This window comes from Coregonus clupeaformis, chromosome 29 (assembly GCF_020615455.1).
Source record: "Coregonus clupeaformis isolate EN_2021a chromosome 29, ASM2061545v1, whole genome shotgun sequence".
Taxonomy (NCBI): domain Eukaryota; kingdom Metazoa; phylum Chordata; class Actinopteri; order Salmoniformes; family Salmonidae; genus Coregonus; species Coregonus clupeaformis.
The window spans coordinates 32,844,191-32,857,611 of NC_059220.1; the positions used below are offsets into that span (position 1 = coordinate 32,844,191).

Below are 13,421 nucleotides of genomic sequence, written 5' to 3' on the forward strand. Positions count from 1 at the left end.
GATAGACTAATCTATGCCTCCAGCCGGTGAGTCACGCTTCTCACTCTGCCTCAGTCTTACTTACACACACACACACACACACACACACACACACACACACACACACACACACACACACACACACACACACACAGCCCAGGCAGGGTCTGAACCCATATCAGACTCCCCCTCCCCTAACCTGGATGATGTGGAAATCAATCTTGGCACTCCAGAGACTTGCCTATATTCTATAGGTCTAGCAGATACGTGACATGAAGGTGATACAGGGTAATATTTAACCTGTATTTATTCAGTTGACTGATTTCTCAGGTTAGGCGGCTGCTTCCTGCCAGCTGTCAGTCGTGACGTACAGATGCAATCATTGGTCAGGGGGCTTGTTTCAAGCATCTTTACCGTATGGTTTAGTCTAGTGCAAGAGTGTTCCGATTGCAAAACAGTTGTTCTCTGTGGCTTTCATATTTCTACAAGATTAGAAGAACATAGCAAAATGTGCACCCACATGTATCTGTTGGTGGCTGGTACCCTCCAGGTCTGCACTCCTTTGAACGGGCCCTCCTTGCCCACGGTGACACTGACATTGGTGTTGCGGTATGCGCTGTCACACTGGGCCTGGGTGGGGCCCTGGGGGCCACTGGCCCCACAGGATGTGAACCACCAGGTCATCAGGGTCACCTCTGAGGAGAGGAGACAGACACATGAGCCACATGTCAGTCAACAAACAAACTCCCTGTGTTGCATGGAAAGGATACAGACATACAGTGGGGGAAAAAAGTATTTAGTCAGCCACCAATTGTGCAAGTTCTCCCACTTAAAAAGATGAGAGAGGCCTGTAATTTTCATCATAGGTACACGTCAACTATGACAGACAAAATGAGGAAAACAAAATCAGAAAATCACATTGTAGGATTTTTTATGAATTTATTTGCAAATTATGGTGGAAAATAAGTATTTGGTCAATAACAAAAGTTTCTCAATACTTTGTTATATACCCTTTGTTGGCAATGACATAGGTCAAACGTTTTCTGTAAGTCTTCACAAGGTTTTCACACACTGTTGCTGGTATTTTGGCCCATTCCTCCATGCAGATCTCCTCTAGAGCAGTGATGTTTTGGGGCTGTCACTGGGCAACACGGTCTTTCAACTCCCTCCAAAGATTTTCTATGGGGTTGAAATCTGGAGACTGGCTAGGCCACTCCAGGACCTTGAAATGTTTCTTACGAAGCCACTCCGTTGCCCGTGTGGTGTGTTTGGGATCATTGTCATGCTGAAAGACCCAGCCACGTTTCATCTTTAATGCCCTTGCTGATGGAAGGAGGTTTTCACTCAAAATCTCACGATACATGGCCCCATTCATTCTTTCCTTTACACGGATCAGTCGTCCTGGTCCCTTTGCAGAAAAACAGCCCCAAAGCATGATGTTTCCACCCCCATGCTTCACAGTAGGTTTGGTGTTCTTTGGATGCAACTCAGCATTCTTTGTCCTCCAAACACGACTGAGTTGAGTTTTTACCAAAAAGTTATATTTTGGTTTCATCTGACCATATGACATTCTCCCAATCCTCTTCTGGATCATCCAAATGCACTCTAGCAAACTTCAGACGGGCCTGGACATGTACTGGCTTAAGCAGGGGGACACGTCTGGCACTGCAGGATTTGAGTCCCTGGCGGCGTAGTGTGTTACTGATGGTAGGCTTTGTTACTTTGGTCCCAGCTCTCTGCAGGTCATTCACTAGGTCCCCCCGTGTGGTTCTGGGATTTTTGCTCACCGTTCTTGTGATCATTTTGACCCCACGGGGTGAGATCTTGCGTGGAGCCCCAGATCGAGGGAGATTATCAGTGGTCTTGTATGTCTTCCATTTCCTAATAATTGCTCCCACAGTTGATTTCTTCAAACCAAGCTGCTTACCTATTGCAGATTCAGTCTTCCCAGCCTGGTGCAGGTCTACAATTTTGTTTCTGGTGTCCTTTGACAGCTCTATGGTCTTGGCCATAGTGGAGTTTGTAGTGTGACTGTTTGAGGTTGTGGACAGGTGTCTTTTATACTGATAACAAGTTCAAACAGGTGCCATTAATACAGGTAATGAGTGGAGGACAGAGGAGCCTCTTAAATAAGAAGTTACAGGTCTGTGAGAGCCAGAAATCTTGCTTGTTTGTAGGTGACCAAATACTTATTTTCCACCATCATTTGCAAATAAATTCATTAAAAATCCTACAATGTGATTTTCTGGATTTTTTGTCCTCAATTTGTCTGTCATAGTTGACATGTACCTATGATGAAAATTACAGGCCTCTCTCATCTTTTTAAGTGGGAGAACTTGCACAATTGGTGGCTGACTAAATACTTTTTTCCCCCACTGTACATATAGTGGAGCAGCTGCTGAGGAAATCAAAGGAAATTACTTTAATGGATGCACCTGGTGTATTATGCAAAATGGAGGGGAAAAGCCCTGTGAAAATCAAACTGCAAAGGCCATTGGTCTTAGAAATGCAAAATATATTCCATTAGAACAGCTGGTAGTGTACCTGAGGCAGAGGGCTCTGGGAGGGGGCTGAAGAAATCCAGTTTACTGATGGAGTCCATTTCGTGGAAGAATCTGTGTCCGAGCAGCAGGGAGTTGAGATCTGAGAGGAGGGAGACAGACACATTCATCTCTACAGTCTACAGACGGACCTGAAAAACATTCTCTTTCATACGTCTTCTATTAATAATGGTTTCTTCAAAGACGGAGACAGAGATAGGATTTAGAGCGTAGATGTGTTTTTGTGAGGGCAGGATAAGTTCCAGTTGAGTAGATAAAAAGGGATGAGCTGCAGGAAGTTCATGGGTTGAGGAGATGGAGAAAGAAAGACAGACTTATGGAGAAAGTAGAGAAAGACAAAGGGCTTCAGGAGATAAGTAATAATTGCGAGGGAGGACATTGTTTAAGTCTTAGCAGGAGACATGATAAGGGAGGTTATGACTTAGGAGCTGCAATTAGCTGTGGAATTCTGGAGGGTCTGGAGATGTGCTACAGTAAAACGTAATAGGGACGATAAATCTGTGTGCCGATCATATCACGCCCAACTGGTGCCTGTCTGGCGTTGCCAACCCACAGCCAACCCGCAGCCACAGAACCATTTGCCTTGCACGAGACTCTGCAAGCCCCCTGCCTCCCTCCCAACATTTACCTAACCGCATTTGCAATGCCTATCAAATAAAACGAATATTGGCAGACTTCTCCAGAGTTCTGACCAAAGAGCTTCATGGTAGAGAAGAATCGATGGAGCGAAGAAGATGTGTCCTCGAGCGTGACAATAACGTATATGACACTGGAACCCATTGTTGGCGTAACATTTTATTGTCGGATTGCAGATTCGAATCCCAGGGGAGAAGCATTCTATGTCGGTTTCCCTCTTTCAGAAGCAATCAGGCAGTGTGTGGATCATCGGGCCTCCAGGGGAGATCTCCAGCTGCGTTGGAAACAGTGGTTAGCCGTCGCATCTGTGTGCATCATTCTTCTGTATTTTTTTTTAACCTTTATTTAACTAGGCAAGTCAGTTAAGAACAAATTCTTATTTACAATGACGGCCTACCCCGGCCAAACCCGGACGACGCTGGGACAATTGTGCACCGCCCTTTAGGACTCCCAATCACAGCTGGATTATGATACAGCATGGAATCGAATCAGGGTCTGTAGTGACGCCTCTAGCACTGCGCTGCAGTGCCTTAGACTGCTGCGCCATTCGGGAGGCTGGTATGACCTTCTTAAAACAATTCCATATAGCTTAGTAGAACCCCCTCCCCCCTCCCCCGGCTTAGACAGGGCTTAGACTGTAATGGGTTAAGGAATCTTATTAGCTCTATCTTTATGAAAGAGGCCCCTCTCAATCAGTAAATGTAATCTTAAGACATTTACATTTACATTTTACATTTAAGTCATTTAGCAGACGCTCTTATCCAGAGCGACTTACAGTTAGTGCATACATTATTTTATCGAACCCACAACCCTGGCGTTGCAAACGCCATGCTCTACCAACTGAGCTACATCCCCTGCCGGCCATTCCCTCCCCTACCCTGGACGACGCTGGGCCAATTGTGCGCGCCGCCCCATGGAAGTTTTACTCAATTGCTGTTCGTTTGAGAGATTATTCAATGACGTGCTAGGAGCCCTCCAAATGGTTGCCCACTGTACTCTAGCCATACATACAGTATGCTACAGTATCTACATTGAGAGCTGGCTTTGTGTTGTGTACAGATTGTGTTACATGGAGGGCTACCTGTGTCAAAGCATGCTGCCCCCAGGGCAATGTCATCTAGGGCGATGTCAGCATTGGAGCCTGGTCCCCACAGAGCCTTCACCTTGAGGTGGAACCTGGGAGAACACACATCACCATGAATGGAGGGAAACACAGTATGGCATTATTTTCATATTAGTTTAAGTACCAAAAAATACCTTAAATTCTTTCACATATCAGTCTATGCATTTCTTAGTTACTACAAAAAACTATTTTTGTACTAACTAACACAGTCATCATTTATCAATGAACTACAATCACTCAAGAAACTAACTTTGAGCTTTTATGTGCTGTATGTTTGACACCTCTGGTCAGTAATTTAGCAGTACATTATGGCACTGTACCCATTGAGGAGGGCAGGTAGCTGCAGAGTGATGTCCTGCCAGTTGTCTTTCCACTGTCCAGACCTCTCCCACACCAACGGGGATGCAACAGTACCGTTATCCTCTAGTGACAGCAGCACGGTGCCATTAAACTCCCCATAGAGATACAGGGAGAAATGCAACTGCAGACAGCGACATCAAGAACAGACGTTACAGTGAATTTCATGACATACTGTTTGAAGACTTGAACATGGCTTAACTGTATGAAGATTAATATTCTGTGTGTAGTACTAGAGGACTGCTCTTTGTTATGATAGAGCCGCTGACTAATTACCAAAAAAAATGTAAGACTTGGCTATGGTTGTGAGATTCTGGCATCTTTGAGGGTGTTTCTAAAACGTCCTTAATGAGGATGTCTAGAACTCATCAGTGAGTCATCAGTGAGCATGTAGTAAGTAGGGGAGATTGTAAGGAAGCCATTGGTGGAAAGATAGGTCTATTTTTCTCACCTGACAGGCTGTGGTAGAGACCGGTCGGGGGAAGGAGGAACTTCGGACAGACGCTTTAATACTGGAACTGTTCCCTCTCACCGCCAGGAACAGGAAGTGCCCTGGGGGGGACAATAACCGCAACACTGAGGGGAGTGGACACTGACATATTGCACCACTCAAAAGGGTATTACTGATAGAGCTCTGAAGAGAACAGCCTTTCAGTGCTCATCTGCAAAACTATATATATTGCCTTGGTGCAGTGCTTGTCAATTTGGAATGAAACCAATTGGAGCTCTAAACTGAAATGCAGAAGTCAATGAAAGGAAATCAATTTAGCAGAAACAGGGCACGCTTTACCTCACACCACATCATGCTGGGCTAGATAATGATCAAGTATTATAACTGATTGTAAATCATCTACAAACTTTCCAAAGGATATAATTCAAATATATTCAGTGATAAACCCATAGGGCAGGAGTATTCAACTCTGACCCTACGAGGTCTGGAGCCTGCTGGTTTTCTGTTCTTCCTAATAATTGATTGCAACCACCTGGTGTACCAGGTCTAAATCATTCCCTGATTAGAGGGGAAAGGCAGTGGAACTGGCTTCGAGGTCCAGAGTTGAGTTTCAGGGCCATAAGGAATTTCTCCGACTAAGCCAGTGTTTGCCAAACTCGGTTCTGGGGACCCCAATGGGTGCAAGTTTTGGTTTTTGCCCTAGCACTAGACAGCTGATTTAAATAATCAAAGCTTAATGATGAGTTGGTTATTTATCAGCTGTGTAGTGCTACGGGCAAAAATCTAAACGTGCACCCCTTGGGGTCCCCAGGATCGAGTTTGGGAAATACTGTACTAAGCCATTAAATTCCCCAATGTTTTGATAACTTGAATCTAAATAAAAATCCATTGGAGTCATAAAAAAAACATGGATTTCCAGTCTCTGTGTAATATGAGAAACATGGAAAGAAACCTGAAGGATCATATTTTCCTATACAGTCTTCTCATAGTTCCCCTCTCTTAGCTCAAGCACCTGATGGACGAGACTCAGCAGCACTTGAAAACCAATTCTCAGAGGACACATCTAACCCTAGAGCTGTAGGATACCATCATATCTCCATTTACAACTCCTGGTCAATTGCCTATTGGGTGCAAAAGGTGCTTATACTGATGCTTATTCAAGGTGCTTATACTATATTGCTCATATGACAAAAAGGTTGCAAGATTGAACAGTGAACTGAATTTTCAGTACACTGTATGTCCATCAGTGTTTAGTGACTGAGTAAAAAACAATACCCAATTTACAGGATGAGGACCAGTCTAGTGTAAAATTGATATTTTATACAGCACAATGCAATACCCAATCTCTATTTATGTCTAATATGATAAAGGTGCCATGTATACCCCCTTCAAATAAAGTGTTAGCCAGCAATTTTAGGCCTGGTTACCTTTGAGTGACCTGGTGTGTTTTGCACCATTTACCTTGTGTGTTTTGCAGAGCTGTCCCCAGCACGTCTTTACTGTGTCCCAGTTCCTCCCCACTGACTCTCCTCCAAGAGGACAGCTCATTGGACGTTGACCAGCCACAGGACCCAGGCTCAAAGGAACAGTGGGCTCCATAGGGCAGAGTGTCTGCATGGGGACACAGTGGACCAAAACATACTCGCTTCACTGACTCATTCAGTGCCCTATACACTTATACATTCAGATACAGCTTATACAAATTAAAGCTTCTCGAAAATTCTAAAATTCTAAAATTGATGAAATTGTTTTTTTCCCTCATCAATCTACACACAATACCCCATAATGAGAAAGCAAAAAACGGAAAAATCACATTTACATAAGTATTCAGACCCTTTACTCAGTACTTTGTTGAAGCACATTTGGCAGCGATTACAGCATCGAGTCTTCTTGGGTATGATGCTACAAGCTTGGCACATCTGTATTTGGGGAGTTTCTCCCATTCTTCTCTGTAGATCCTCTCAAGCTCGCTCAGGTTGGATGGGGAGCGTTGCTGCACAGCTATTTTCAGGTCTCTCCAGAGATGTTCGATCGGGTTCAAGTCCGGTCTCTGGCTGGGCCACTCAAGGACATTCAGAGACTTGTCCCGAAGCCACTCCTGTGTTGTCTTGGCTGTGTGTTTAGGGTCATTGTCCTGTTGGAAGGTGAACCTTCGCCCCAGTCTGAGGTCCAGAGCATTCTGTAGCCCATTTTCATCAAGGATCTCTCTGTACTTTGCTCCGTTCATCTTTCCCTCGATCCTGACTACTCTCCCAGTCCCTGCCGCTGAAAAACATCCCCACAGCATGATGCTGCCACCACCACGCTTCACCGTAGGGATGGTGCCAGGTTTCCTCCAGACGTGGCGCTTGGCATTCAGGCCAAAGAGTTCAATCTTGGTTTCATCAGACCAGAGAATCTTGTTTCTCATGGTCTGAGAGTCTTTAGGTGCCTTTTGGAAAACTCCAAGCGTGCTGTCATGTGCCTTTTACTAAGGAGTGGCTTCCTTCTGGCCACTCTACCATAAAGGCCTGATTGGTGGAGTGCTGTAGAGATGGTTGTCCTTCTGAAAGGTTCTCCCATCTCCACAGAGGAACTCTAGAGCTCTGTCAGAGTGACCATCGGGTTCTTTGTCATCTCCCTGACCAAGGGCCTTCTCCCCCAATTGCTCAGTTTGTCTGGGCGGCCAGCTCTAGGAAGAGTCTTGGTGGTTCCAAACTTCTTCCATTTAAGAATGATGGAGACCACTGTGTTCTTGGGGACCTTCAATGCTGCAGAAATGTTTTGGTACCCTTCCCCAGATCTGTGCCTCGACACAATCCTGTCTCGGAGCTCTACGGACAATTCCTTCGAACTCATGGCTTGTTTTTTGCTCTGACATGCACTGTCAACTGTGGGACTTTATATAGACAGGTGTGCTCCTTTCCAAATCATGTCCAATCAATTGAATTTACCAAAGGTGGACTGCAATCAAGTTGCAGAAACATCTCAAGGATGATCAATGGAAACAGGATGCATCTGAGCTCAATTTCGAGTTTCATAGCAAAGGGTCTGAATACTTATGTAAATAAGGTATTTCAGTTTTTTTTAATACATTTGCAAAAATTTCTAAAAACCTGTTTTTGCTCTGTCGTTATGGGGTATTGTGTGTAGATTGCTGAGGATTTTTATTTATTTAATCCATTTGAGAAAAAGGCTATAACATAACAAAGTGTGTAAAAAGTCAAGGGGTCTGAATTCTTTCCAAAGGCACTGTATGTGATAAAGTATGGTCACATTTAATTTGCACGTTGGTAATAGTCAGTGACAAATATCATAGCTAAGCAGGGCTGGGCTTGGTTAAAACCCTGGATGGGAGACCAAAGGGTAGCTTTAGATAGATACATTCTCCAGTAGGAGGTGCTGCCCAGCCTATTGTTTTTTTCTGATAGTGGATATTACGTTGAAGATCTGACATTGTTTTAAAGGTACAAATGAAACATATTTTATACAAGGTTTTTCTATGTTTACATTTGGTTATCATGATGACATAATCCTGTGGTTGAAATTTCACCCTCAAAACAGTTTACGTTGACGTCTTTTTTCAAATCCAATGTATTTTCCACGTAGATTCAACGTCACAATACGTTGACAAATGACGTTGAAACAATGGTGATTCAACCAGTTTGTATGAGAGGGGTAAACGTTCATGTTTGATATGCTAACGTTACTAGCTAGCATTGATAGCTAGCTGTTTTATTGTCTTGCAAGCTACATTTAGCTAATGCGTGTACGAACGAGAAAATAAACCCTTTAATTGTGTGCACGTGCTTGTGAATTGTTGCATTATTCAAGAGTGTAATATGGTTTAGTTGCATTATTCAAGAATGTACCTAGCTAATATGTTTTAGAGGAAAAGTTGCTTGCATTGTTGAATAGCTTGCAAGCTTACTGGCTAGTCAGTGCCAGTGGCTACTGTGACACTAACATTTACAGTAAATTTGGAGCTGCAGAGCAAGAATGTCACATTGCCAGCCACAACGAAAGGTAAGTCAAGGCTGTAATGTTAACTGAAAAGTTTATGTATATCAGTGGAGGCTGCTGAGGGGAATAATGGTATTTCAGTACCAAGTGGTGTCTTGGAGAAACAGTACATTTATTAAACCCACAGAGAATGGTCCAAAGAAAAATATTAGCCTTAGTGGAAGGACTCTTTTGGCACATTTCTGTCTCTAAATGCAATGCCCACCTAGTGGTTGTTACAGTTAGCTCTTAGGATAAGGAACTGACTGAGAAACACAGTAAAGAGAAGGAGAGCACTTACTGTTGGCTAATCCACTGCCTCCAGTGAAAGGATTAACAATTCATCATGGCCTTAAACTTTAATACAGTTAATGCAAATGGCATGCACCCTGCCAGTGGTACCACACTCTGTCTTTGTGGCTTGTCACATCACTCTTCTCACTTCTAATTGCATTAATTTATTCCAATGAGAATACCCAACTAAAAACAAAGTGATTTAAAATGCTGAAACTCTTTTTCCTTTAGGCTTAGTTATTTCAAACATAATCTGATCCTACGTTATAAGATTTACTTTGAAAAAAGATTGTGTTGGTGAGGTAGAAAATAAATAATCAAAGCTGACAATGAATTATGGTGAAGGCCTATTTGAAATGTCAGAATATTACACAACTTATTCCAATTTCCAATGAAGTTTAGATAAGAGATATAAACATATTCGACAACATCTTTCTTGGAAAGATCAGATGCAAGGTACACATACATAGGGCCCAGAATTGTACCTAGCCACATGATGACCATGAAAACTCTGGACCCTGAATTCACCCTCAGTAATGTCATGTAACGTTGTTGCACTGTTGAAGCTGCTCTTAGGGATACTGCGAGATTCTGCCAATCAAGCCGTTCTTCTACTTTTCATCTGACTCTGGGTAAGTAGAAAAACTGCTTAATTGCCAGAATCTCGCAGTATCCCTTTAAGGCCTTAGACTCACCACAGATAAATCCCTCATCCTCCCCTAGGGGGCAGTCACTGTGGAAGTCACATACTCTAGTCTTGTCAATGCAGCCTCCCAGGTCACAGTGGAAAGAAGTGATCTCGTCACAGTCTGTGCCCAGCTGTAATTCATGGTGACCTGGAACAAGAAAGAGTTCACATTTAGTTTCCAGATTAGTTTACGAATTAGTTTACGGAAAAATATCATAGCATTTTTATGTTTCTATTGATGTTTGGAGATGTAATTCAGAATTTACCCATGTCACAGTCTATGAGCTCCAGGGAGTCGAGGGCCAGAGAGCCCCTATCCTTCCCCAGGCAAGTGGAGTAGAGCAGGGTCACCTGGAAGGGCTCATCCACCTCTCCAATCACCGCCTCCAGCACCTCCCACTGGTCCCTGCTCCAAGCAAACAGAGGGTTAACTGTGCATGTGTGCGTGTGGGTTGGCTCTTCTATGCTTGTGGGGACCTAAAATCCCCAAAAGTCCCCACAAGGATAGTAAAACAAGGAAAATTCTCCCTCGTGGGGACATTTCTCACATCCTCATGAGGACAAAGGCTATTTTAAACTTAGGGGTTAGGTTTAGGGTTAGAATTAGGGTAAGGGTAAGGGGTTAGTGGTTAGGGTTAGGAGTTAGGTTTAGGGGTTAGGGGTCAAGGTTAGAAGGTTAGGTTTAAGCTTAGGGTAAGGGTTAGGTTTAGGGAAAATTGGATTTTGAATGGAAATGCATTTTAGGTCCCCACGAGGATAGAAGAACATAACGTGTGTTTGTTTGTGTGTGTGTATGTGCGCGTGTGTCTAGGTGGCAAAATCTTGAAAGGACTTTCGGTTCAAATAAGTATCTAAGCAGCCTTGTCTATGTAACAAACAGTCTCTGGTCATCTGTAGAAATTAAATGGGCAGTAAGTGGATAAACAACTTTACTTTTATGGGAGAAGTGAGTTGCATCTTCATACCCACGCAACCATTATACTACAGTTTATATTCTACTTAAAGTTTATATTACTACATTTTACATTCAGGTTTATACATTTCCCTCTCAACTGAAGTCAGCATAACATAACATATTATGTCCATCATCTCAACATCTGCTCATTCAACTATTTTTAAGTGCAATCTATAGTGCCACTTTTTGGGATGTCAGTATGAATTTAATGTGTTTGTTTGTAATTTTGTCTTGTCTTTTACCATCAAGGACCACTTTAGAAACAAGTGTTTTAATCAATAATGTGATATCCTCTGGCTATCCTCTGGGAACACATTGTACATATTTTTGTATATCTTTTGCCCAAATAAAATTACATTCAAACTGTCTGCATTCCAGTCTTTCTTGACAACATACAGTACACTGTTCAGATTGGCTTTATGCTGTCTTTGCTCCTGCAGTACCATCCATACAACAACCATCCATCCACGTGAGGTTCCCTGAGCTCAACGACAGCACAGGAGCTAGGAGATCCCCCTGCTGCATAGCGTCTTAAATAAAAACATTTAAAAACATTTAAAAAAACATATTGTAAAGTGGTTATCCCACTGGCTATAAGGTGAATGCACCAATTTGTAAGTCGCTCTGGATAAGAGCGTCTGCTAAATGACGTAAATGTAATGTAAATGCCTTAAACCACTTTCATTTGGAAATCCAGTAATTCTCTAATCCCTTTATCTGAGACCTGTCAGAGAACCTAGGAGCATAACACCACACCAATGGATATTTATAGACTAGCTAGCTCACGTTAGGAGAGGAGACCCCCAAACCCATTTAGGCAGTGTGGATTGACTAAGATATGAGAAGAGAGCTAAATGGAATATGTGTACATCACCTTTCAAATCCAAGTTTAAACCCTAATGACATTTTTTTTTTTTTGATAGGTACGCCTTTATTCGAGAACATTAAAGGAGATGCTCTTAACAGCCCACTTCTATTACTACCTCAGCGAATAGGTACAAATGTATCTGTACATTACGGTGGGTGAGTGCTGAAAATCATACAGTACTGTACATTCTGTGAGAAAAAAGACTTGTCAAGCTGAAAGCTTAGTGATCCCACCATGTTGACTTCCATCTGTTTCTTCTATATTTCCACCCCTGTTAATACAGTATGTCTTGCTTCCAGTGGCGATTAAGGCGACCTGTCATCCCCAGTACTCACCATCTTACTGTCTGTGAGTTAAAACCTCTTTCATAATGAACAAGCACTCTATTACTCTCCAAATAAAGAGGCCAGGTTATAACCAGCCCTTCCCTCCACGCTACTGTCCAGGCCAATTATGTCCAAATTCATTTTCAGGGTCTGCATTTGGAAACAAAATGCTTTTATCTGGTCCCAGAATGGCTGTGCCCAACATATTAGATCAATATTAAGGACATTTGCCCAACAATAGTTACACAAAGGTGATCTCTCTCCATGTCAAGGGATGTAGTGGTATTTCCATGCCATACTTAAAGCTTATTGTATGTCAAGTCCCTCTAGGCGTCCCAAGAACCTACACTTCAGTGCATTATAGCAGATTGATCCATGTCTTTCTTAAAACAACCACTTCAATCCATCAACAGACTGAGTACCTTATAGTTATTAGCAGTGTTTCAATGCAATGCTGTCCCCTTTCTTTCACTACTGTATTAGGTGGATTGGTGTAGGAATTCTGAGTTCGCCACTAAGAACTTCCTCGAGATACAATGTAGAGTACCGTAAGTGAGTTACACATGGATGCAGTGTAGAGCTAGTCCAGCAAATGCTACTACTCTAAGCATACAAAATAGAGATTGTTGAGAAGTTGTGTGGAATGTTCAAGTGAACAAGCGTAAAATTGAAACATAAGAGGCTAAACATGAGCATAAAATCTAATCATAAGGCCTTGCTGACCTGGTGCCATCTTGGGCTCTGCCACTGAGAGCTGCTGTGCTGATGACAGATGCTGAGTCGACTGGTTTCACTAAGACTGAGAGGTTTCCAGCGGTGGGCCCTGACTCAAAGCGGACCAGCTGCAGATGGCACAGTGGACCACTATTGTAGACCACTGGACTAGTGATGTGGTATTCACACTTCCTAGATGCCCTGGAGGCAGCGGAGGGACTCAAAAGCAGGAAGTGACCTAGAAAGGGAGGGAAACAGACAATAATTTCCCTGAAGTAAAAACAAAATATCAAAATTATTAGGGAAAATACTGCATTTTCCAACTGCACATAGACCTACTTACAGTGTTAAACACCGTAAGTGTCCTTCTCTCTTGGCTGTTTTCCCAGCACTCAACACACGTCACCATCTCTCTAATGACTCTGAATACAGTATACTACAATATGCTCTCAGTGAGATGAAAGAAGTAGCACATTAAAAGTGTGAGT

The 13,421-nt window shown here is 42.9% G+C and overlaps 1 protein-coding gene across 1 annotated transcript in view; it reads right to left on the reverse strand.

Moving 5' to 3' along the window:
- The window catches only part of LOC121545056 (leukocyte tyrosine kinase receptor-like), a 79,209-nt gene that overhangs the window by 33,214 nt on the left and 32,574 nt on the right, over positions 1-13,421 (reverse strand). The window contains exons 4-12 of the mRNA XM_041855417.2: positions 12,943-13,171; positions 10,337-10,476; positions 10,078-10,218; positions 6,569-6,718; positions 5,108-5,208; positions 4,620-4,780; positions 4,258-4,352; positions 2,524-2,622; positions 500-674 (exon numbers count right to left, since the gene is read on the reverse strand). Of these exons, the coding sequence (XP_041711351.1) occupies positions 500-674; positions 2,524-2,622; positions 4,258-4,352; positions 4,620-4,780; positions 5,108-5,208; positions 6,569-6,718; positions 10,078-10,218; positions 10,337-10,476; positions 12,943-13,171 (1,291 nt within the window). The remainder of the gene's footprint in view (positions 1-499; positions 675-2,523; positions 2,623-4,257; positions 4,353-4,619; positions 4,781-5,107; positions 5,209-6,568; positions 6,719-10,077; positions 10,219-10,336; positions 10,477-12,942; positions 13,172-13,421) is intronic.